Source organism: Rhinolophus hipposideros (genome assembly GCF_964194185.1).
Source record: "Rhinolophus hipposideros genome assembly, chromosome: 14".
In the NCBI taxonomy this organism is placed as follows: domain Eukaryota; kingdom Metazoa; phylum Chordata; class Mammalia; order Chiroptera; family Rhinolophidae; genus Rhinolophus; species Rhinolophus hipposideros.
In genome coordinates, this window is record NC_138060.1 from 49,748,202 (window position 1) to 49,775,841 (window position 27,640).

At 40.1% G+C, this 27,640-nt stretch overlaps 1 protein-coding gene across 3 annotated transcripts in view; it reads right to left on the minus strand.

Moving 5' to 3' along the window:
• The window catches only part of OSBPL10 (oxysterol binding protein like 10), a 257,267-nt gene that overhangs the window by 67,449 nt on the left and 162,178 nt on the right, over window positions 1-27,640 (minus strand). For all 3 annotated transcript variants that reach the window (XM_081073386.1, XM_081073388.1, XM_081073387.1), the window contains one exon: window positions 1,728-1,938. In XM_081073386.1, coding sequence (XP_080929512.1) covers window positions 1,728-1,938 — 211 coding nt within the window. The remainder of the gene's footprint in view (window positions 1-1,727; window positions 1,939-27,640) is intronic.

Sequence of the window (27,640 nt, forward strand, 5' to 3'; positions counted from 1 at the left end):
ATTTTTCATGTTGAAAAGGAAGAGGAAAGGTAGAAGAACAGGTGTGGATCCTTCACTCTATGCCTGAATACACAGACATCTGCTCCTAGACTGGATTCTGCACCAGAAAAAAAGTTTTTTCTTTTGTTATGAAGAACATTAACAGAGTAGTTGGCAAAATTCAGTAAGGTCTGTAGATTAGGGAATAAGATTGTATTCACGTGAATGTACTGATTTTGACCATTGTGCCATCATCATATAGAAGAGTGTCCTTTTTTAAAGACTGAAGTATATGAGAGTAAAGGTATATCATGTCTGCAACTTACTCTTAAAAGGTTAGAAAATTATAATATGCTTATAGAGAGCGTAAAGAAGACGTTGAAGCAAATGTCATAAAATGTTGCTATTTGGGGAGCTTGGAGATGGATAGATGAGAATTTTTCGTACTATTCTTACAACTTTTCTAAAAGTCTGAAATTATTATTATTATTTTTAAGTAAAGAAAACTAAATATATACCTGCCTTGAGAAAATGATGATGTGAGCAAGACAGTGTCCCTGGCCCCAATTTGGGGTACCCAGAGCATAAAGAACCCCATTCAGAAGAAGGCATCTGCCACAGTGGAAAGAGCTCGTCTCTTGCCTCAGCTCTGCCACTTAGCTGGGTGGCCTTGGGTAAGTCACGGAACTGCTCTGAGCCTCAACATCTCATCCAAATGATGGGCATATCAATATGTGAAGATTTCAGAAAACGTGTAGCAAAGATCAAACACTGGTAGAATCAATCCTTAGTAAATGATAGTGGGTATTAATAGAAAGAAGCCCAAATTACCCATACACCATCTATGCTGGAAAACCATCCCTTTTAATCTTAGTAAAACGGAAGGCACAGGGGACTTGAGCAAAGTATGAAATAGAAACTATTATCAGAACCTCGCTTTACTTTTCATCACCTAAGTGGTCTCGTTCTCTCATTAATTAAGTGAACTCTGGGCAACATAGCTCAGTGAGGCTTGTGTTAGTCTCGTAATTCTAATACTTTATAATTATATATGACACAGCCTATCTCAAGCTAGTTTCACCTCTATCATTGAATTTAATCTTCACTAATATCTTTATATCTGCTTATTGATTAACCCTCCTCCAAAAGGACTGAGGCATCTTAAGGGAGTATATTATTATCTCTAGCTTTTTGATAAAGAATTAGCAATGTTTCTGGTATGTATTCCAGAGAAACTCTCACGCAGGCCCATGAGGGGACTCAGAAGGTGCAAGCAAGGTGCTCAGCAAGGTGCTCAGAACAGAGAGCAGGAGGCAGTGTGCATGCCCATCAGCAGAGAATGTTGGGTAAAATGTGGTGGACACACACCCTAGGTACCATTAGAAATAATGGACCAGATGCTGCATAGCGATGGATCTTTACAGGGCAACACGGAGGGCAAAGTCACAAATGGAATGAGATACATCCAGCAAGTCTGAAAGGAGTTCCACAGTATTCATGTAAACATGTTAGTTAAATGTTTCATAGGATATTTCCAACTGGTGAAAGAAAAATATATCCCGTATTGGGTGGGGAAGGAGAGAGGGAGAAATGAAGAAACACTTGGATAAAAGGATAGATAGATAGTGGATAAATGGATGGATTTAAAGGAGGAAGTCAATGGGAGACACACACACACGCACACGCACACGTACACACCCAGACAGTACTCATTTGCAAACACAGAATTGCCCACTGGAAGGTCTCACCTGAGGCCCCTGGCCTGTGGCTGGGCTGGCCCACCTGGTGCACACTCTGCTGCAACAAGTTGAGGCACTCCCCAAGGCAGCTGAGGGTAGCAGCAGAGGTAGCTTTCAGGAGCAGCAGATCCTGGTCCAAGGCAGTGAGGGGGCCAGAGCCCGGCAGAGACTCGATGGCGTGTACAAGGTTTTTCTGCTGTCCTTCCACCTGGTTCATCATCTACAAAATGGGAAGACAGCAAGGAGGTAAGGGTCAGAAGCTCTCCTTTCCACAGGATTGGAAGCCAACACTTAAACAATGGGCCTGGAGAAACTTTAGAGGAAAGTGATGAGAGAAACCATCATCACCCAGACTACAAGTGACATAAAAGTCAGCTCAGATGTGCCCAGTCCACATTGGTCCTTTGATGAAGCAGGCCTTGGTGAAATCTGTCTACCCACAGGCACACATCTGCAGCTCTGATCACGAGAGTTTAGAACTTCAGCACTTTCAGTGACCATTAGGGCCATCTCGGTGTCTCATTTTACAGCTCTTCCGAAGATAAGTCGATAATAACTACATTAAAGGTAAAAGCCCTTGTGACCATCTTTAAGGTTCATTTACTATGGAAGGTTATTGGAGAGTGGACAAACCTTGGCATAGCCTTAGAGCAAGATTAATACCTTGCTTTTCCTCCCGCTACAATTCCTAACTCCTTGGCTATTTTTGAAGTTCAAGAAATGAAGTGAAATCTGGAGCTGCTGATTTGTATCCATGAGATCAGAGTGAAGCCAGGCCTGAACCATTCCACCCCCCAATATGCTAAATAGGATGTGACTTTCTTAACACCATGAAAGATGCCAGGAGGAAGGAAAACTTCGGCATGCTAGAGCTAGCCCTATTCCACGGCTGAAGCTATGACAACTCAAAATAACCATATTTTGTGGCCTGGCTTCAGTTCATAAGTTACAGGTAAGCAGTAGTTGGATCTTCATAACCATATCTTCGAATGGACAAGTCAAAGAGAAAGGAACTCAAGAACTAGAAAAAGACTTTACTGGTTACCTTGTGAAGTTCATTTCCTTCATGTTTTATACCTTGTCTCACTAAACAAGATGATGTACATAAAGTGCACTTCTAGCAAATAAACAGTCGTTCTGAAATGTGGAGGAGCTGAAGCACCTGGTCTTAAAGTGTCATCGACTGCTCTTTAAGCTTCCCCCACAAAACTGTCCTTAATTTGAAGCAGTATCTCCTGCTTTGTCACTGTCATCCCAACAGGGGCTTTGGTACCATCATGATGTCACCACCTGGGGAGAAGCAATTATTCTGTAAGGACCCTTGGACTTGGACACAAAACTCATCCCATGTTGGGCCTTATCTTTCTATTTCCTTCTGAAAACGAAGACCTAGTATTTTCTAGCATTCTGTGTCATCATCTGCTTAAAAGAAAAGTTTATCTATTGCAATTTTATTTACCAAAATAGGTGCCAGTACTTCAAAAAAGATTGTTTTAAATCAATGTTACACATATGGCACAGACATGGTGCATTTTCTCCTTGATGTGCACACCCACCCTTTGCCAGGCAAATTATTTTTGGCAAATTGCAGAGGCTATACCTAGCCACTCTGGCTCATAAAACAGTTGCTGAGGCATCACAAGGCCTCAGTAAATATTCGCTTTTTTTTCAGGTCTTTGCTTTAAAGTCGACTTCTTAAAAAAACTTCCTGAACCACATAATTTAAAATTGCATTCTCTAGCCCAACCTTTGGCACCCCTATGCTCCTTACCAAATTATTTCTCTCCATAGCACTTACCACCTTCCAACCTAACTTGTAATGGACTTGTTACGTATGTTCACAATTCTGCTAGTGTGAAAGTAAGGATTATATCTGTGCTGTCCACTAATACTTCCCAAGTACACTAAATACCTGTTGAGTGAATAAATGAATAAATCCCCAGTCTCACTCTTCTGTCCCTCAAGTGAAAGAGATCTTTTAAAGGTGCACTTATGACCCAAAGTCTATAGAAATCATTATGCTCGATTAGCATAGTATGGCTGAAGATTTAGTAAAGGATAATACCTCCATTATCAGTGCAGCTTTGCCAAGAAATACTGCCAACTGGTTTAATTTCACTTCAAAGAAAATAAAAAGTGTATGCATTCTTTGACAGTCAACTATACGTAGAGCTGCTAACAGCTAGGGAGAAGTGAATTTCAAACTCTTTGTTGTAGTCAGCATTTTTATAAAATCTCATCTTAGAAAAATGATGTGTTAAAAAAAAGAAAATATAATGATGAAACGTGTACACATTGTGTTCGTGACTATTATGGATGATGCAATAATGCTTAAGAGAAAAGGTAAGTAAAATTAAGCCACTAACTAGATGGAATACACTTGTTTTTAATCAACAAAAAGAACTAACTATATTCCAATTATATCACATAGAATAAATACTTAATATTTTATGCTTGTGAAATAACATGTAAATCTCAGGTAATAAGAACACAACATTGACTTACAGAGTCTTCTACGCTATTACAACAGAAGCACAGGCCCAGGAATCCACATATCTGCTGTCTGAAAGGTACTCAGCAGCATTTATTAAGAGCCTATTGCCAGGGCCAGAGGCAGGGCAGCCCTGCTAGAGGGGGCATTTGAAGAAGTAGTGGGTAGATTTGACAGTTATTAGGTTGCTGCAAAAGTAACTGCGGTTTAAAAGATTAAAAATAGTTGCAAAAACCGCAATTACTTTTGACCAACCAACCTAATATCGTGTCTGAGAACTATTGGCACTGAGAGGGGGGGGAGTCAGGTATGTTAAATACCCCACAAATCAGGGCACAGTCCCACATAACAAGAACTTTCCTGTTCCAAAACGCCAAAGTATGCCCTTGAGTAACCCTGTGCTAGAGACCTTTCAATAACCAGGCACTTGATGGATTTCAACACCTTTCTCGGTAAACTGATCTCTCAAAATGAAACAAGCCTAGCACAGGGCTTGACACACAGCAGACTCCTCTTGAAGATTCATTTTCTGCCCTTTTCCCATGTGAGGCGAAATAGAACTCTAGTCTTTAATGACACAATCAATGCCAGTCTTCACTTTATTTAAGCTTCATCAGGCTCCAAAAGAAATGGAATGAACCCTAAAAGAAATGCAGGACACCCAGTCTCAGAGCTGTATATCACAGTTACTACTGCGCTAACATTTCTAAGACTGGGAGGCACTGATGAAGAATCTTCATCGGACTTTGGAAGAATAAGTTTTAGCGATTTCCACATCTAATTTTAATTAAGGGCACATATGAGAAGATGAATGTGGCACTGAAATGCTGTCTGCAACAAGAATATCAACAGCGAATTCTTCAAGCAGCTCCCTCTCCCCTTCCAAGTTCCTCCAGGGGATCAACAGAAGAAGGAAACACAACCATCCACAAGCAGATTCACCTACCACCATCAGCCTTTGAAAACGTTGTACCACTTACTTTATTACGTAAGTTTCAAATCAGAGCTCTTCACACTTCTCAAGCCCATCAACATCCATCGTTTGTAGTGTTTAAAAACAAAACCAAACCAAACGCACGAGTTTCATTTCTTGCTGACATTTGGCTTCCACAACCATTTTGTAACATAGGGTGCAAAATGGGGCCCCAAAGGAAACTTCAGAGGTCCACTCCCTGAAAACGTCAAATCTCATGTTGTAAAACTGACTACACGTAGGTCCAGTTGAACTTCAGAGACAAGCAAATTTCACAGGGAAGGGAAAATTCTGTGGCCCATTTCTCTCGCACAAACAATGGCATATGCACTACGAAAATCAAATCATAGGAGTTAATGCTGATAAAAATCAGCGGCTGCAGGTTTTATTTTATTATTTTATTTCAGTGAGACAGAAACCAAGATGCAGAGACCCAAATCCAATGTCATCCAGCTCAACATGCATGGATCTGACTAAAGAGAGAACTGAACGGGGGACAGCAAGGGGACGGGGCTTCGACTCCCTGGATCCCTTACACTGTTCTGAGCAGCAAACCCTGGAGCAGGTTTGAGAGGTGCTTGAAAGGCTCAGGTTTGACAGGCCAGATATGGGTGAACACCAGCTCAGTCACTCATCCATTAGGAATCAGAGGGAGCATCGAGCATCTTCTGAACACCGATTCCTTATCCTCGAGCAAGTAGGGCCGCTTGCCTTGGTTAGCAGAGCCTCCTGGGGTCACAGATTCCTCTGTACCATCAGGAACTCAATCCATCTGGCCTGGAAGTTGACCAAACAACTTGATGCCAACTTCAAGGTGGCCTTGGTTTGGCATTTCAACCCAGTCTGAGGGAATTCCAAAGCCCCTGTTAAGTCTCCCCTCTGGGTCAGGGATCAGCCCTTAGCTAAGTTAGGCACCTTTTCACTTGGCCCAAGTCCTCACATAAGCTTAAAAGCTATGCGTCAAGGATCTTTAGAATCGCGCTATCCCCTCCCCGAAGCCCCCACACACAGCTTACTGTCTCCATTAATACAGATTTACTATCCCACTACTCTTATTAGCATTACTTTAATATCCCAGAAATGGCTTGATAGCTCATTACAGAAACTTCCTGAAATATCCATCATCTGTAATGGAAGCCATCGGCAGACAGTTTGTACCCTAAAACTCTTCGAATGTCTGGCTTCAAAATCCTTGCTTCCTTGTTTCCACCAATCCTGAACTGTTGCAGCTTCACTTTTACCTAATCCCAGTCAAGTCCCTGGATTGTCAACCAAGCTTCAAGTTCTCACCTTGCCTCCCCTCTCGGAGACACTGCCTGCCAAGGCCCTGTGGGGGTGGTGTTCTCCCTTGCAGGGGCACATCTGAGAAGAAGAATGTGGCACTTAGTCTTACCAACAGAGAGCCGACGTTCCAGTCTCCAAAGCCTTCCTCCCAATTCTGGGTGTTGGGACACAGTAAGTCCCAGCCTCTCACCTAAACAATCTCTTCCCCTTGCTGACTTTCCTACCTGATATTCAACCTTCTGCCTGTTCTCCCTGGGTTATCGCGCTTGTTCCACCTCTTGGCACTAGTATTTACTTGGAATAATAACCTACCAAGAGTTTCTTCTAGGCGGGGTCCTGGGTCCCCTTGGGACACCGCTCTCTGTCCTTCTAAACTCAGTGCTGTGTAGACACGTCCTAAACATCTTATGGACTCCCTAATATCTCTCAAGGCTGGCTTGGTGACTACAGAACGAAAACCCCATCTAGTGGACAGATTCCCCACATCCACACCTCTCTAGGGCGAAGAGAGTGCCAGTGGCAATAAGGAACAAGGATGAGAAGGAGGAAATGGAGTCCGTTTCCAACTGGGAGAGACTGCTGGATACACAAACGAGGTTACCCGTGAAGGAGAACCAAGTGAAAAACACAGGAAGAGAATGGAGAAACCAATGGAAGGAACATAACACTCTATTCTATAAACCAAAGGAACCCCAAAAAAAGGGGTCAAGAAGGAAAGATTTCCAAAAAAGTTGACCATTTGGTCTCCGATTACCTTACTGCCGGGGAAGGCAAACTTCTGTAAAAGGCCAGATAGTAAATACGTAAGGTTTTGCAAATCACTGGGTTGTTCTCTGTGACAACTTCTCAACTCTGCTACTGTGGCTTGAAAGCAGTCACACCAGGTGTAAACAAATGAACGTGGCTGTGTTCCACTAAAACTAATAATTGACTCAGCTCGGTTTTGGTATCAGATACTTATTTTCTTCTCATTCGAGTGGTGGCTTTACTGGTTCTCAGGATGAGTGGTGATTTTCAGGTGTACCCCAGACATTTTGGTTGTCATGTTAGAAGATTCTAAGTCCAATTTGATTTTTTTTTCTTAGGAGGTAATCACATGTTTAGGGTTAGCACACAGGTCGTAGCCTATTTTTATGGCCTGTGGTTTCAATGGCAACCTAATTTCAGAGCTTCTGTGTTGCTGTTTAGATCTGCTTGGTATATCTCCTGCACAGGGGACCTCCACCAGTCCCTGCTGGTGTTACCTGAGAGGACAGAAGGAGCTTCCCCAAATCAGGCTGACCGGTGTCTCTCCCGGGAGGGAGAAGGCGAGCTCAGTCTTCAAAACAGGCGCCTGTTTTGTCAGGATTCTCCACCGTGTCCTCTACGCTGGGTGGGGGAGGGGAGCATGCGGCCTGAAGTCATCTTTAGGCCTTCGATGTAAAAGTCTGCTTTCCTTTCAAAGACATGTAAGTGCAGACATCCTATTGCCACTTCCAAGCTGAAGACTGCCTCCCAAGCAGATCTAACTGATCAGAGGGAAGGTTGCCGAGGACCACCTGTTCATCTTTTTGGTAACAGAATCTATTCTTCCTTTTAGAAAATTGACAGGAGAGAAGCACTCATCATTTCTAGATGTTTCCCTGCTTTCTGGACTCATACCCCCTTTGCTTTGGACTCCATGGTGTCGTTACTGAGGCCGACCATTCCGAAACGACTGAAGCCAGGACTCCAGACTTCTCTGCCCACCTCCCCAACCCCCACTGGGAGGGAGGAGAGGCCCATGGCACTTTTAAATTCAACGTTTTGACTTTGGGCCTTTCTCATATGAAACGAGGGGGGGATAGAAACCAAAGAAAAGAGTGGTTGAAAAGCCAAGCAGAGATGAAGGACATCCGTAGTCTGTTCTGGTCCCCCATCCTTTAAGTATGTGAAATTTCGCATCAAGAAATTTCGGTGCGATTCATGAATGAGCCCAGGCTGTCAAGGGCCCAAAACAAAGGCAAAATTCTGAACTGCACATAGACAAGCACACACATACTCAAAAAACACTTTCTGAAGATGTGGGGATGAGTCTACTCCGTTTCTTAAAAACAGACTCCTGTCTGCCCTACCTTCACCTTTGGCTTTTCTACAGTCATTTCCTCATCACCCTCAATAACAACGGCACACTGCACAAATATGAAATGCAAATTTTATCTTTACAAACTCCTAAGAAGTAATAACCCACACCAAGACGTCCAAGAAATAGGGGACAATAGCCAAATACATCTCACGATCCTGTCAAGTCTGCCTCTTCCATTTTGCAGCAGGAAATCTCTGATCAGAGAGGCCATGCGCCCTTGCTGAGGTCACACAGCTGCCCGTGTAGTGGCAGTTGTTGCACTCAGCTTCAGAGCCCTCTACAGCAAGGAGACATGATCCTGTGTACCTCCTCCTCTTTCTCATATTCTGGAAGCAAAATACCATCTCCTTCCGCAGAAAACAACTATGGTACAGTTTCTCCCACTCACTGTCCCTCATCCCACCCTTTCTCACCACTTGCAAACAACTCGTTTTTGGTTTTTGGATTACAAAAGGCTGGCATCAACCACCGTCCAAGAAAATTTGACAGTAAATATAGCTATAAAGAAGGAAGTAAAAATTACCTGTAACCCCACTTCCTGGAAATTAAGCACTGTTAACTTTCTGGTATTATCCTGAGTCTGCTTTATATAGACGTACACGCAGGTTATATGATTTTATTTTAAAAAGATCATCGCTTCTATATCATTCTGTAACCTTGTAGTGCTTAAAATGCATCATCTCTGACACCTGGGATTTACTTCAAAATCACCCAGTGAGGGTGGGGGAGTAAGGATGAAATGACATTGGCTTTGGTGAGAGGTGCTGAAGTTGTTGATAGTCAGATGGAAGTTCGATATTATCTTCTCTAATGCGTTTATGTTTGAAATTTTTCACAACAAGATTTTTTTTTTAACTGGGAAACTACACTATCATGGATTGAATTGTGTCCCACCAAAATTCCTGTTTGATCTTAACTCCCAGGACCTCACATGTGACCTTATTTGGAGAGAGGGTCTTTACAGAGGTAATCAAGTTAAACTGTGATCATTCGAGTGACCCCTAATCCAATAGGACTGGCATCCTTATCAAAAGGGGACATTTGGACCCAGCCTCAGAGGCAGGTGAGGGAAGCCACAGGAGAAGATGGCCATCTGTAAGCCAAGGAGAGAGCCCTGGAACAGATGCTTCACTCACAGCCCTTAGAAGGAACCTGTCCTGCCAATGCCTTGATTTTGGACTTCTGGTCTCCAGAACTGTGAGATAATAAATGTCTGTTGTTTAAGCCACCCGGTTTGTGGTACTTTGCTACTGCAGCTCTAGGAAAGTAATGCACACATCGGAGAGACATCTTTCTACATCAATAAACACAGATCTCATTTTAATGGCTGCATCATACGAGACTTTTTCACTCCTGGTTTTTGAGCAAAAGCTCCTTCAATGCAATCTCACCATCACTTTTCAGCTAATGTTTGCTAAGGAAAAACTGAGGTGGAGAAGGCATGTCGAGAATTATGGAACAGAAGATGCCCATCCAAAGGTTAAAAATTAATTTTTAATTCCATATGTCGGTACTAAATGTTAACATGTTGGTATCGAGGAGCACAAGATGCAAAAGAAATAATCTCTTGTTCTCAAAGAGAATGCCACAGGCCAAGAGAAGGATTTAAGTAGAAGGGAAGGGGTCGGTAAATCATCACCTTGTTCACTACTCATGTGTCTACATCCTCTGCCTCCCACACACAAAGGCTTGGACCTGCAGGAGGCGTTGAACTTGGAGGAAAAAACACTCTCCCCACCAAAGGTTGGCCTCCCCGACACCTGGCCCCCAGACAGGGCTTCTGCAGAAGCTCCATCTGCAGGAGGCTGCTCTGCTTTGTTTTCATGAAAAATATTTTTCATCCTTTTTTTTGTACAAAAGTAATACTTCTCACAGAAAAAATAATCAAATAGAAGGAAAAAATGCTCATAATACATCCAAGACCAGTGAAAATAAATGTTAAAATCTTGGTGTGTATATACTTAACCACATTTTTATGCATATATACATTTTGCTTTTTATGAAAATGGTTGCACATCATGCTTGTAACCTTTTTTATTCCACATACCACATCAATAAATTTTGACAATACTATAATACTGCAGATCACTCCATCACATAAATGTGCCACAATTTATTGCCTAATTCCCTACTGTTGGACATTATAGCGAGGTCTAACTTTCTTCTCTGTGACAAATTACAATTCAACTAACTTCTCTGGAGTTAAATCTCAGCATAAATTTGTAATGATTTTCTTAAAATAAACTCCGAGAAGAGGAATTGCTTTAACATTAATTTTAAGGCTCTTGATAAATACTGCCAGCTCACCATCGAAAAAATTGTATCAATTTGCATTCCCTCAGCAGTATGTGAACTGCCCTCTCCATCACTCTCTAAAATCATCTTTTTGTCTTTACCAATTTTAACAGACAAAAACCCCAAAAACCAAAACCAGTTTCATTGTTTTAATTCATTGCACATGCCACTGTAACACGTGAGGTAAAGACGGGTTAAGAAGTTTCCATATCCAGCAGCAAGTAGTAAATATGCCCTAGAGATAGATCTAATGCACAGTATAATGAATACAGACAACAATATTGTCCTGTAATCATCAAACTTGCTAAGAGACTAGTACTTAATTATTCCAACTAGTTAAAAAGAAAGGGTAATTATGTAATGTGATAGAGGTGCAAAATATTGTTACAGTGGCAATCATACAACATATAAATGTATCAAATCAACATGTCGTACACCTTAAATTTACACAATGTTATATATCAAACATAGTCAATTAAAAAAAAAAGTTTCCATGTCCAGCAAAGAAAATGTAAGCAAATAAGACTAAAGGGAGTCCAGAGAGTGTGTTTCTTTCCATAGAGTGGAAGCAGGAAGGTGGGTGGCGGGAGTGGCCACTGGTGCAGGGCACGGGGACAAGACAGTCCCTGATTGTGGCATAGAGTGTACACACACACACACACACACACATATTCTGATGCTCACCGAGCACAAATTTCCACCTAAAAAGGAGAGGCTTGGGAGCAATCAGTTTTATCCACTGGGCCAATTCACCGTGAACTGAATGAGAAAGGGTTAGACCTCACACTCTTCCTGGATAAAATCTCCAGAAAAGAAAACGTGATTCATGAAGTAAAACTGGATAATAAAGGGTAAGGATTTGTTCTGCATACTGTGTAGGAGACCAGTTTGTTTCTCTTGCAGAATGTAACCTTACAAACCGAAAATCAACAAGTATGAAATCAAACCGTTGTCTTTGATCCTGTTCATTCATATTCCATATAAATGCTCAGAGAACCTCTAAGAACCTCTAAGTTTCTTAGATATTTAAGATATAGATAGATTAGATATATAAGTTTCTTAGATACCTCAAAGAACCTCTAAGTTTCTTAGATATTTAATCTCCATTGTGGGAAATTCACATATTTTGCAGGGAGAGAATGCTGTTTCTAAGAATTCCTGAAGAAAACATGTCAATTGACATCCGTATTCTAATTTCAGCGTGGTGGCAGATATTTATCTCAATCTAGGCTTTTGCTCTACCTAGTAGTAAATGCCTGCTAAGCTCCTTTAAAACTTACTCTTTTTAGCTCAAATATCTACAAAAGTAGCAGACAAGAATATAACAACGTAGTTCTCTTTTCCAGCTAAAATTAATTTCACTTGTGCCAATTATTTCTCAGAAAAGAAATGCATCTCCAAAGAGTACTTAAAAGAGGGGGGAAAATTTGGAGAAGACCATCACACCTCTAGGCGAATCCTTTATGGCCTTGGAGTCTTGGCAAATGAAACTCTAGGGAGACAAATGCATTCATCGGGAATCTGCTTCATTAATCTGAAAGTGAAAATTATGTTAAGGGATAACCCACCTGTCATTAATATTTATTGTAGCCCCTCTGGCTAAATGACAGCATGCTCACCATTTTGCAGAAGAGAACAAATTCCTGCACACAAACTGCTTCAAACGTAATCCTCACGGTGCTCAGATATGGCATAGAATAATGCTATGTCAGAGACTGCACTTTGCAAAAGAGCTACCCACCCTTCGCAGATGTCTGCATTTGAAATTGCTTTCCAGCGATAAAAATGAGCTGGCCTGGATCCACTCTGCTCTTTCTCCGCACTTCCTCATGACCCTGGCATACACTTTTTAAGAAAGCCAGTATAAAGAGTGTAGTCTGTGACTACTATTCATAGGAATACACACGCAAAAGGAACTTACTATATTATAATTAGTTCCATACGTATCTGCCTCCAGGGCTCAGCTTACTGATTGAATCAATTGATTAATCCTCTGCCATAAAGTGAACTCTTTATGGGAAGAGCCTATGGGAACTTATTCATCAAAGGACTGTTCACAGGAGATACCGAATATATATGTTTGCCGGGTGGATGGAAGGACGTGCTATCTAACCCAACTTAGGATTCTAATATGCATGAAATACAAGGATATACACTATTAACAAATACTTTAAAACCTCACTTCATAAGAAGATTTATTTGTCAACTGGAACATCAGTCAAGACTTTTATCTGAAACAATTAGTCAAATAATGAGATATTTCTCTACACTCAGTAGTAGTGTGACATGAATGCCAGGGTTACACAGCTTCTTGTTAGAGGGTTCTGAAAGTATACTACCTTTTTATAAATGCTTATGATAAAAACCAATCTCCGACCAAGTCCAGACTATCCTACCTCTTTTTTCTTTCGTTTGTAGTACTGTCTCATAAGGCAAAGCCAATAGAGTCCACCAGGTTAGAAGGAATTTAAGAGGAGACACGGGCTCAATCCATAGTCCTCTCTTAGCTTATACCTTTCCAGATGATTTCCAAAGTCTAGGAAACAACCCAATTAGCTGTGTGACTCATTTTCTCATATTAGGTTCACGGGCCTCACACTTCCATTAACTCTGTGGAAATTAAAATTGCCACCAAGGCGCTCTGGATTCTGCTACAGCATTAGCCAACTCTCACTCAAGAGCCCTCTAGAGTCTTCCCTGTGCAGCTGAGATTAAAACCGGTCTCTCTTTCATGACAATAAATTCTTCTCTTCTCATAACCATCACCAAACCTGAAAGAGTAAAAGAAAATGTCTGGCCCTGGCAATGACCTTGGAAAGTACAGAATCTGAAAAGGGAATTCTGGGTAATTCTCAAAAATGATTCCTTGTGTATCTCGTCCCGGACGTCTCACGAATACCCTACCTACTTGGGCAACTTTGTATGTCTTCATTTTTTCTCAAGTTACTTCTTGCCTACAGATCCTTTCCTCTTTGTCACTCCCGGTCAAAGTCCTACTAGGTTTCCATTACCCAGCTCAGGGCAGTGCTTCTCCATGAAGCTCTCCCCGTTTCCCCAGTCAGAAGACACCATGCCCCAGTCTCCGTAAGCCCTGCTACAAGCGCTCACCTTTCTTCCTTTATGGCCACACCTGTGTCCCCCTAGTACCTGCCTAGTGCAGGGTGCCACTCATTAAGTTTTTAATGGAACCACTACATGCATGCTTCAGGCTTTGGGTCATTGCTTCAGTCTTCAGATTTGTTCTTTCCCCGTGAAAATGCTCTCCTTCAGTTGTAGCTGTGTCAGTAGCCTAATTTTGGCTAATGTGGGCATGTACAGAAGGAAAATGCATTTTCTCCTTCAATTCAAGAAACGCTTAGGAATGACTATCTCCCTTCAGACTTATCTGTGTATTGTTAATTCACCATCTTTAAACTAATCATTTAGAAAATGTTAAACTATTAGCTATTCTTCCAGATATTTTGTCATGTTTCTCAACTGCAAAATAAACACATGCTGTAATTCTTTCCACAATTAAGATATAAATATATATTTTACTACAGGGATAAACTGGCTTTATTTTATGTAAATTTAGTAGCAATGAAAGGTAACACTCGGCGTGAGGAAATGCTCCTTGGCTCCCTTCAAAGGCTTCTGACGATTTACGTTTACTCTTTACCCCACAGCATCAAAAAAACAAAAAACAAACAAACAAACAAAACTACGGATCTAAGAAATGGAATTCCTTTGGTAAAGAAAAGTGTAAACTACTACTTCAAACTGAAATACATGCTAGATTTTAGTAAAGCTGAACTTATTTTAAGAACCATTCCCTCCGTTTTCACAGGTAGGTATTCTTTCAAGGGCTTGACAGCTCTGAAAAGCCTGGTGAACATGAAGAACAATGACCATTTTTACCCACTCTATTGCTGCCCCCTGCTGACAAAAGGATGGGAAACTGTACCAAACACTGTCTTCTCCTGAGAAAATGGCAGCTACAGACAAAAGAAGCCCCAGGGCCTTCTGGGTGCCAAGCCCCAAGGAGAGTAAGAAAGGGCAATAGACATGATCCCTTAATGATTTAAAACATGACTCGAGGAGACAAACATGTACATGTGAAATCATCCAAAAGCAGTATAAAATTATACTCTTAAGTTACAGAGTGCGGCCGTCCAGAGTAAAAGGATTCTGGGATGGGCCCCATAAAGGCTAGCCGTTCCGACCTTTTCACCACTAAGAAACCCCACTTTGCTCACCATGGACTTCTTGTTTTCAGTAATTTGCTCACATAAGAAAATCAGAGTACGCGGCAAACATTCATCTAATTCCAGGCAAGAGCAAAGAAATAGATAACTGCTTGACTTCGGTTAGGTATTTTTAAATGGTGAGAATAGCTCATGGACCCCCTAGGAGAGAAGGTTCTGCAGTCCACGAACCTTAAGATTCTTTCTCAGTGGGCTTCTCAGAAGGCCCGAGAATACCCACAAAATGGATTCAATGACAGGATTATGTGCCGGGGACCATTTTCCTCCTGAGGAAAGAGTCCTTAGCTTTAATTAGATTCTCAAAGGGACTTGTGCCAACAATAAATTAATCGGTAAACAAAATTAAAATCTGTAAGCCTAGGGGTGTCAGGCTGGGAACTGATGAAGAGAAAGGGCACAGAGAGCACTTCCAGGAGAGAGGCAATGCTCTCCCATCCCTATCCTGAGAGCCAGAGTTCAGGTTTAAATTGAAGAAAATAAATCTACTCTTTATTTTCCTACTAACTCCACCATACTTTAATATCCCCATATCATTTCCCTTTAATAATTAAAAAAAAATTTTTTAAGGCAACAACAACAGGCCATAATTCTTAACCATTTATCCTGTGTGGTCAGTTCTCCTTGGCAAAAAGATCAGTTTCTGTTTACAGGAGTTTATCATCTGACACTTATTATGTTACAATCTCCAATATGAACTGACCGGCTTAAGTACCTGCAGGCACTAATCTGAGCTCAGCCTCATAGAAAATTAATAATATGAAAAGTAGAGAGCGTGTAATTTCCTAACTAGTGAATCTGCTTATTCATGGAAGGAGTGCCTTCTCCACCCCATCTACCCATTCTGTGAAGCAGCAGAGCTTAGGGCAAGAGCGTGCAGGCTCAGGACCACTTACTAAGTGTAACCCTGGGCATGTTGCTTAATCTTTCTGGACCTCAGTGTTACTTACCTGTAAAATGGGTCTATAATCGTTCTTATCACATAAGCATGCTGTGAGCAATGAATTAGTCAATAATTGTGAACCACTTAGAAATTTTCTTAATACACAGCAAAGCAAGTGTCATACCAGTATTTACGGCTGCTGCTGTTCTCACTACTGCCACTACTACTACAGTTATTATTCTGAAGATTAAATGAGATTACATGTAAAGTATTCAAAACAGTAATAGGCATGTAGAAAGCGCTCATAAAATGTTAACAATGGTGATGGTGAACACCAGCGGAAAAATAAACACAGGGAATTTCTAGCCTCTTGTTTTAGCTGGACATCTTAAAACCTGTTTATTTAAGATATAATATATTCAATGTAAAACATATTACACTTCTCTTAAAGCATCATTTGCCTTCTTTATTGTAAAAAATAACTAGTTACTTTATTTTTAAAAATACCTTTATCAATTGTTATTGATTCTCCTTAATATGTTTCATAAAGTGACCACCAACACTGAATTAGCAAATACTGAACTATCTCTTTTAAGGGAAATACAGGAGGACATTCCTGTGAGTCTAGTGACATTTTTGTCAACAGAAATGCCATTTGCATTATATAAGTTTGTTTGCCAATGTCCTTTTGAAACAAACTAGCTTCATGAGCGTTGAAAATTATCTTTTCTATATAATCCTTCACCTATATAACACTTAGCAGGTACAGTCAATTCTCATCATTCACAGTAATTATGTTCTATAAAGTCACCATGAAGAGTGAATTAGCAAATATTGGACCATTATTCCTAGGACAAGTGTGTATGTGTGAGTGTGTGTGTGTACCGTGCATATATATCTCACATAGACATAGATTATCATTTTAAATGCTAAAAACTAATTCATCCTGGAGATTCTATTTTCTTTACAAAAGAGAAAATGAGGTTCAGAAGTGTTTCATCACTTGCCTGGGGCTGCCCCACTACCCGGTGCCAGAGTTGGGATTCAAACACCTTCCAACTGGCCCCAGAAGTGGAGTTAGCACTGAGTCGCCCCCTCCCATGTCCATCCTCTAGTCATCTCTGTATTAACAGCAGAAACAGACAGCACAACATCACTTTGTTTGACCTTAGCTGGGAACGTGTGCATTGGGTGACAAATGTTTCGATGTTTTGCACACGTCTGCAAATGACGAAAGTGCCATGAGTCTCAATATGAGGCATTACAAATAAATTTTAACAAGTTGGAGAATTTGCAAATACAGAAATCCATAAATAACGAGGATAGAGAGTATTTTTAAAATTCTTCGTCAGTCTCTTGAGCTTCAGAACATATCTCACCTGCAAACTTAACATTTTTCACTTTTTGAAATATGTGAGCCCACCAGCCCTAGCCAAGAAGTGTAACATTTTCCTGACCCTGGATGACCTGATGGAGAATTTCTCTGGCTTTCAGCCTCACATCAATGCTGTCCACCACACTTTTTTATAATCCATCATCATCTCATGAATTCACAAAATTAGCTGCTTTTCCATAGCTTCCTCATGTACTATCGATGATACTTTAGCATTTTCCAGAATGGCCTCACATACAGATTAGCGATTTTCCTATTCCTTCTTTTTTTTTTTTTTTTTTTTTTTTTTGGATATACCGTATTTTTGCTTCATTAACACTGAACTCACGGCCAACAGCACAATGCCTCCCATCTGAACGAGGCTCATCTAACATGCATTTTCTCCATCAGGCACATCACAGCCTTCCTGCTCTTGGAAACCCTTGACAGCACTTCCACACTACACTTAAAACGACAAAATCACCAACAAAAAGCACAAACGTGAAAAGTGTGGCGCTAAATATATTGTGAAAAGAATACTCGTTTACAATATGAGACATGAGACCGGAAGGCAGAGTGTCACCTTGTTTGACCTCAACTGGGAATGTTCATATTAAGTGACTCAATTTTTTTTGCAGCTCTACATGTGTCTGTGAATGACCAGCTAAGCATCTCAAGTATTGATTTGAGGGTTACAGATAAATTTTAGCAGGTAGGCAAAATTACAAACATAGAATTCATGAAAAATGAGGATCCACTATATATATAAATTCAGATATATTTTTTTGTTTAGTTTTGTTTTTAATTTCAAATAAATTAATGTAGTATCCAATATTCCAATAAAATACAAAATACAACACAACCAGTTCCCTACACAACCATAAAACACAATGAAAAGAAAAATATGCTTATAAAATGAATGTGATATCTGTGTCCTTATATTGTTATGAAATAATTGTGCAATAAATCTATAAAACAAATCTATTTTACAAAAATAATACAGAATACAATTAAAGTTGTTACAGCTCTTCTGCAACATATAGACATAAAGTCCAGGTATAATGAATAAAATTTATGATTTAATTACGCAAAATATTCACTTTCTTGGTTGCAAACATAAACTACATTCATACCATGGTTGGTCTAATTATGAAATTCAGATATTTTTAAAGGCTAGATCTATCAAATACAAAAACTCAAAATTAAAAGGGAAATATGTCATGTGTGCACGCATGCATGTGTGTGTTTGGTTGTATGAAGCCATTTTACTCTACTCTCTTTACACACATTATAAGCCTCTGATTACGGAGAGAAGAGACACATTTCTTATTTACCATGATCTTCACTTCAAAACAGGGAGCTTAACTTGACTCAATTATTTTAAAGTTCTGTGATAAATGGTAAATTGGAACAACCTTCCCCATTGTGGTTATCTGAGTTCAGAAAAACATACTCAAAGACATGCCCCTAAAGCTTTAAAGGTATTGATTTTGATGTAGAATAAAGCTTCTCAAATACCGTTTTTTGGGTAAATCATTCTTTGGGCAGCCTTTTGTACAACAGATTTTATTGGAATTCACAGTCCAAACTGTCATTTTAGTTGCTAAATGATGTCCATCTATGGATTCCGTTTTACCACCTTTAAGTGGTATCGTTTTCTTCACAGTTCACAGAGGCAATACGTTTTTTTTGAAAGGCTATTTAAAGTTGCTGGGAAGAAACAAGGGGAACATGTCTTCAGCCTTGGCAGGATTAAACTGGGTATTCTTCTAGGCAAGTGGGTACAACAATGAATGGACAATAAAACTCTGGGCCCACATCAGCTGATAGTCTAAATGGAGGAAGGTGGACCATAAGTAAACAAGAAAGTGTGATTCGTACTATGCAGAAAAATTAGGCAGGGGAAAAAAGCAGGAGATAAGGGGCAAAGGGTTTGCAATTTTAAACTCATGGGTAACCTAGGAAGGTGTCACTAAGATGACCTTTGAGTAAACACCTCGGGTACATAAGAGGAAGCCAGGCACAGAGCCAAAGGAAGAATGTTTTAGGATGAAAGGGGTGACCGGAATTGCAAAGATCCTGGGGCAGGAGCAGGCCAGGCCTGGCCAACAAACATCAAGGCCAGTTGGACATGAGTCAGAGAGAGAGAGATGTGGAAGGTGTAAAGAGGAGAGGAGGGAGCTGCAGGTGTAGGTCCTTCCAACTGTTAGTAAAGTCTAGATTTCATTCTGTGTGAGAAGGGGCCCACTGGAGGGTGGACAGGTATATCTCAGAGACAGTGCAGGTTAGGTCCAGACCACTGCAATAAAGCGAGTGTCACACTAAAGCCAGCAACATAAATTTTTGGGTTTCCCAGTGCATGTAACAGTTATGTTTACACTATACTGTAGTTTGTTAAGTGTGCAATAGCATCATGTCTAAAAAAAAACAACGTACATGCCTTAAAAAGACTTCATTGCTAAAAACTATTAACCATCATCTGAGTCTGTTGGAAAAAAATGGCACCGACTGACTTGCTCAATGCAGGGTTGCCACAAATCTTCAATTTGTAAAAAACACAGTATCTGCAAAGCACAATAAAGTGAAGCACAATAATAGGAGGTATGCCTGTATTTGTTTAAGTGGGGTTTATTTATTGTCTTTTAACATTTCAATATTCAGAAAAATTTAAAGAATAGAAACCCATATAACCACCACCAAGATACAACTGTTAACACTTCCACCATGATACAACAACTGTTAACACTTTGCCATATTTGCTTTGCCTACGTGTGTGTGAGTGTTTGTATCTCTCTCTCTCAAACTTGTTTTTCCTGGAACACTTGAAATTAAGTTACAGATAGTTTGATACTTCACCCCTGAATATTTCAGCATGCATCTACCACGTTTCCCCCGAAAATAAGACCTAGCCGGACCATCAACTCTAATGTGTCTTTTGGAGCAAAAATTAATAGAAGACCCGATATATTATTATATTATATTTATCATATTATATTTTATATTATATTTTATATTATGTTATATTATATATTATATATTATATTATATTATATTATATTATATTATATTATATTATATTATATTATAAAGACCCGGTCTTATATTATGGTAAAATAAGACCGGGTCTTGTATTAATATTTTCTCCAAAAGATGCATTAGAGCTGATGGTCCAGCTAGGTCTTATTTTTGGAGAAACACAGTAGGAAAAGTCAGGAATTTCTTCTACTTGCCCACAATTCCACCATCTCACTTCATAAAATTCAAAAGAATTCCTTGAAATTATCTGATACACAGTCCATATTCAGATGTCCCCAACTGCCCAAAACATCACAGTTCACATGCAGAATTTAGTCGCTATGTTGCTGGAGTCTCTTTTAAAACTACACGGTCTCTGCCCATTTTTTTTTTCTGTTTGAAAAGAAAAGGCCTATGGTCTTACAGGAGGTCCCATAGTTTTGATTTGTCTGATTGTTTCCTCCTGGTGGTATTGAACTTCTTCTCTATCCTCTGTGTTTTCTATAAACCGGAAGGCAAGTCTAAACATTTAATTAGATTTGGATTGGGGAATGCTTCACGAGTATGGCTGAGAATGGCATGTTGCCTCATATCAGCAGGCACATAGTATCATGTTGTCTCACTGTCATGATGCTAAGTGTGAATAATGAAATAAAGTGGGAACTGCCAACTACCTTTCTTGAAGTTATAGTTTCACTTTGTAATTAACAGGTAATCTTTGGCAACCTACAAATACACCTTACGAATATCTCATTCCCTAAGAATCTTCACCTAATGGTGTTAAGGAAGGTCACCGAGAAGATATGACCACGGGTTTGCCCCCATAAAACTGGACCTGGGCAATCAAAGTCTCCTTATCCCCTCCCCTATGCTTTGAGATGTTCCCTCAGCTTGCCTTCCCTGCTCCCAGAAACTGCCCCAAGCACAGAAACTGCCTTGAGACTGAAACGTGGTGCTGAGATTACCTGGGCTGGGTACATGACTGAGTCCAATTAAGATCTCCATATGAACTTTTAAGATTTCGCAGTGAGTGCGGTAAACTATCATGTTTCCTGAAAGTAAGACCGAGTCTTATATTAATTTTTGTTCAAAAGACGCATTAGGGCTTATGTTCAGGGGATGTCATCCTGAAAAATCATGCTAGGGTTTATATTCCAGACAGGGCTTATTTTTGATGAAACACAGTACTCATCTTGCAGTTGCCCAAGACAAGCCTCAGAAGTAAATTTTCTTGATTGTTAGACCTGCTACCTACCAATCTGGAGCGGTCTGCCTTTTTCTTCCGTCTCTTCCTGCACACCAAGTACTGGGGCCAGGCTCAGATTACACTTGGCCAGGGTTTTGATCCAACAAACGATTTGGCATTCCTTAATGGTCTTTGCTTAAGCCAATTATTTGGGGATTGCAAAATGGTGATTTTTCTAATTCTATCATTTCTTCTACATTTGTTAGTTAACATTTTGCCTCCCCACCACCTGCCACTTCTGTTTTCACTCTCACTACAGACTCATGGATTACCTTTTTTATTCCAAATGTTATAAACTATTACCACTATTGTCTTTTTGACACACACACCCACAGGCCTTTGAGCACTTCCTTTTCAGGTACTACATAATGTTGCAGGCTTATTTCGTACTGACCCACTCCAGACTGAATCAACCATTTCAGCACTGGCAGGTTTTGAATAAAGGAGACATTACCTGACATAAAAAGGATCACTCAGTTGCTGAATTGAGGGCAGGGTTAGGAGTAAGGTCGGAAGCAAAGAGACAAGCGGCAAGCATGCTCCTGGGGGGACGCAGATGAGTAACTATAAGTGGAAATGGTCACAGGGGTCAGGCTCTGCATATATTTTGAAGGAAGAGACAATGGGATATTATTACAATTCTAATGTGCAATATAAGAAAAATATGAAATAAATGATGAATGATCTCAACCTTTGGAGTCTAAGCCACTGGAAGGATGGAGTTCCCATTTATTAACATTTGAAGGTCGAGAAGCAAGTTTTTGTTATTGTTTGTGGTGAAGGGATGTGAAAGAAGTTCAAAAATTCAATCTGGGATATATGAAAGTAGTTCCTTTGAGTGTCTATTAGGCATCCAAGTGGAGATGTGGTGAGGCAGGGGGACAATGAGCATGGCAGTGGTGAGTCCACGGATCACATTTACAGCCACACTCCAGAAAAGACCACAGAGGGGATGACTAAAGATAGAGGAGAACTGTCAACATTTTAGAGACTGAAGATAGAAGAAGAAACAAGCCACAGAGACTACGAAGAGTAAACGACCTGCGATGTGGGCGGAAAATCAGAAGACTGCGGTTTCAGGACAGCATTTCAAGGAGGAAGTGACCGGCTGGACCCCGCGCCTCTCCCAGGGCAATGGGAATGAAGCCTGAGAACCAACCACTGAATCTACCTACCAACCTGGAGATCACCGGTGATCTTGACGAGAATTGTTTCCGTGGAAACTGTGGAGGTAAAGGCCCTCATGGGCTGAAAAAACACCAGAAACAACGAATACAGGCAATTCTCTGGAGGTGTTTGCCTAAAGGGAAGCAGAAAAGTGACCCCATCGTCGGAGAGAGAATGTGGGGTCAAGAGAGGGTTTTTTAAGATGGGAGAAGTTATAGCTTATTTCTACACTGATGGGAATGAAGCATAGAACATGCCACTGCAAAATATGTCTTTGACAGAAAGATTATTTTAAACTGAAGGCAGTGAGAAGAAATAGACACAACAAAAACTCTTGCAATGTCAGAGGGGTAGTAGATTGGGGGACGAGGGTTATCACTTTGTGAGGGATATAAATGATAAATGTCTAACTATTACATTGTTTTGCACACCTGAAACTAATAAAAAAAAAATTAAAAAATAGTTACAAAAGCAAAAACAAAACAAAACAAAAAAAAACCAAATTTTTACTCTGAAATTAAAGAAAGGAAGGAAGGAAGGAAGGAAGGAAGGAAGGAAGGAAGGAAGGAAGGAAGGAAGGAAGGAAGGAAGGAAGGAAGGAAGAAAAAAAACTCTTAACTTCCTCCTTTCTACCAGGAAAGGCAGGACAAGCCTAAATCACCAGACACTCTAGACTTATCACCCTGAGATGACACAAGAGAAATTTACATAACAAACCTTAGTAATTACCCTTTATCATCCATTAGATTCCCCCATATCTTTACCTTTCCACAATTTGCTGCCCTAAGAAGCTCAAAGTCCTTTTTTTGTCTTGTCACTTCACTACAAAATTTATTTTTCTTTAGATTCTATAACAAGCCCCACTTCTAGCCACTCCTTTGAGTTACTAGTCACGAGTACTCCTGTGTAATGAGGCCTTAATCTAAATTTTTGCTTTTCTCTTGTTAATCTGTCTAGTTTACTGGACCCCAGCCAGAGAATTTGGGATAGGTAGATGAAAAAAAGTTTTTTCTCTTTTATAGGAATAGTCCCATAGACTGACATTATATGAGAGAGAAGGAAGAATGTGTAGAATGATGTCCTGGGGCAGGAGAGAGGGGAAGGGAAGGGATGGCATGCATGAGTGCAGGGATTGGCCCACAATGGGCGAAGGTAGAGTGTTTGGTAACAGAGGCAGGTGGGTGGGCAGAGTGGAGGGAGGAGAGGCTGCAAGTTCCTTTTGGTGGCTTTTATTTTCTCAGTGAAACGGAAAGTCATCACCTAAAAGATGGGGACGGAAATGCTGGAGGTTTAAGGATTTAACCAAGGTTGGTGTTTTGCCAGATGAGTACAGCCAAGCAAGAAGGGTAAAAGAGACTGCAGGGCGTATGCAAGGGATTCTTACCTTGATAAACCAGAGAATCTCAGCAGATGAAAGAGAAAAATGCTGGAGGGAGTGATGGTAACTCACAAGCTGAAACATTCAAGGTATGAAGGAGGGATGGTAGGGAGGGGATGTGGTATGATGATAACATGAGATTCAAAAGTGAGTGCTTTAATGTAAAAGGGAGGGAGAATGATCCGAAGTGACCAAAAGAAGCAAGGAGGTCACTAACTCCGTCCCCATGCCCTAGGAAGAGTGGAAGAGAGACCCACCGTCACGTGGGAGGGCTGCAGGGAGCACCAGGTTCCAGAGAGAGAAGAAAGTAAAGGAATTGTTTAGAGAACAGGTTGAGGATGTAGGGGATTACAATGATAATAGAACACAAATCCCAAGAAGAACAGTGCAATAGTTTCAGGAGTTGGGGGACAGAATCAGAGTCACGTGGGGATGTGAGTCAGGAGGCTGGGATACTCAGCAGTCCTGGGTCTTTTGTGATGGCTGCCACCTTCTGGGTTCAAGGACATGATGGAATTCATCTCAGTGGTCTCAAGCAGATGGTAGTGGGGAAATTGAGTGTTAGGACTTAAAGGTGAGATTAATTATACGTAAAACTTAAGCCAAGTATCCAACAAGCACACCAAGAGATGTTTACCATCACTCATCACGAGGGAAATGCAAATTGAAACCAGAATAAGACACCCACGGGGATGGCTATAATTTAAAAAGTGGAAAATAACAAGTGTTGGTGAGGATGTGGAGAAATTATGATCCTTGTACATTGCTAGTGAGGAAGTAAAAGGGTGCAGTCACAGTAGAAAATGGCTTGACAATCCCTCAAAAAGTTTAACATAGAATTGCAATATAACCCAGATATTCCTCTCCTAGGTATACACCCCAAATAATGGGAAACTGGTACTCAAAAAAAAACACATGTGCATGCATGTTCACAGCAGCATTATTCCCAACAGCCAAGAGATAAAAAAAAACTCAAATGTTCGTTAACAAATGAGTAGATAAACAAATTATTGTCTATCCATACAATGGAGTGCTACTCTACCACAAAAAGGAATGATGACTGTTAACTGCTACAGTGTGGATGAAATCATTATGCTAAGTGAAAGAAGCCAGACACAAAATGTCACATACTCTGATTCCATTTATATGAAATATTCCGAATAAGTAAGTCACAGAACCTAGATCAATGGTTGCTGGAGACTGGAGGGAGGGAGTGACGGAGACTGACTGGTTAGTGGGTATGGGGTTTCTTCTCGGGGTGATGACAAAGTTTTGGAACTAGATAGAGGAAGTGGTTGCACAACGCTGTGAATACACTGAATGTCACTGAATTGGGTACATTCAGTTGGGTAATTCCTGTACACTGACAGACAAGAATCCCAAGCTAAAGTCCTGTCCTTCCCTTAATAAATTGTGCTCTGAACTTCAGAGAGCTGTACCCTTAGTTAGCATGGCTTTGGGATGCTGATGACTAAAGCTTCTGGATATGACATAGCCAGAAGTTATGATTATTAGACTGTGATTTAGAATGGTTTTCCCCAAACTGTTCACCACTGTAGGTAGAGGCAACTTGCTAAAAAGTCGTAGGGCTCCAACTTGGCCCTAATTCTTATAAGTGCCAAAAGCCTGATCTGCATCAGATAAGGATGGAGGCAAAGACCCAGGGAGGTCGTCTCTCTTTCCTTTTCAGTCAACTGTATTCTCATGTCTTTCCCTAGTTTTCCATTGGGGTGTTGGGCTTTCCTTCACTAATTTCTAGGAGGTCTTTACACCATAGGGGAATTGGCCCTTTATTGATGTTACAAGTTGTAATTCTTTCCCCAGGTTGACTTTGCTTATGACATATTTTTGGCTATGGGAAACATTTTTTATTTTTATGAAGTCTAATTCATGAATCTCTCTCTTTCGGTTTGTTTGTTTTTGCCTTAAGGTTTTTTAAGTGATGTTTTTCAAAGGTCTTCCCCATTCCGAGGTCAAAAGGAATGCATGTGTGATTTCTTTAAGTATGGTAACTTTTAAAGTTTCATTTTCCTTTTTTTTACCCCTAAGCTCCATCTAATATGCATCATGGAACACCTTTCAGGTAACCCCCAGTTACTTCAAACTGGAGTAGTCCAGATGTGAGCAGCCAGACCAGCAGCAGAAACTTTTGAGATTGAAGAGACTCAGATCTGAACCAGATCACTTCCTGATAAGCTGAAACTTGAGGCAAATGATTTAAACCTATCCAGTTCTTAATTTCCTCCTCCATAAAGTAGAAATACCACTATCTGTTTAGCAGGTTTTTCTGGGACTAAATGAGACAAATATGAAAAAGGATTTTGCACAATGTCTATCTTATTATAGAATAGGTGGTCAAGATATGGTTGGCTGACTCCTTCTTAGTTCTTCATTCCCCTTAGTCTGTTTGCCTTTTTGAGTCATATACTGCTTATCAAAATATGTATCAATATTACAGAAAACTCAACTTGTCAGTTTTCTTCCTTTCTTTTAAAGTCATAAAAAAAGGGAATTTGATCGAGGCTAAAATTAGGCCTCAGGGCTGTTTGTGGATTGATTTAGCTACATTAAATCAGGTCCCTTTAACAATAGGTAATAGATTTGAAAGATAATAACATATTGATATCGCATGTCCTTTGGGAAACCAGACAGGTCAGCCACATCAATCATGTTGATCAACAAGATGACAGATCGAAGATAGACCACTCTCCCCCAAATCAGGTCATAGACTACATACCTCTCACATAGTGTATTGCTAAAACACTTGAAATCTACATGCTACCCATGAACAATTTTAGAATAATTTCCAAAATGAAGATTTTAAATGGCAAGCAGCCTAAATACCCAACAACTACTGTTTAAAGAAATTACAGAGAAATTTGGTATTTTTAAGTAAATATATAAATAGAATATTATTTATAAGTAGAATATAAATGGGAAAATATATTAAGAAAAAATGCCAAGTGTTCTGCCCATTACAAGTGTAAACGTATGAATATTTACACAAATTAACAAAGATGAAAAAAATGCTACAAAAACATTGACACAGATATTTTTTTCTTTTAATTTTCTTTCACATTATTTTTTTTCTTCCCCCCAAAAGGATGATTCTGGAATAAATTTTAAAGTTGTCTAGGGATCAGCCTTTGTCTATATTTTAGAGACATCAGCAATCTAACCCCTGGCAGGGTTACATAATTTTTCCAGATCATCAACATGTACCAAAACACTGAAAGAAGTTATTGTACCAAGTTTTATCCTATAAAAGGATCACTTGTCGCAATGTTATTAAATAGAAGATAACTTTTATTAATGTGGAATAAATGTCAAAACAAGCAACAACAGAAGAGTGGTTTTCCTCAATTCTTAATTCGACTTAGTTGTTTCCCTAGTTGTATCTTCTGGTGGCAGGTATGCATATAATTCCTGTTTTGCAAATTTGGGGTGAGGTGGAAAAGGGAAGATGGAAATAA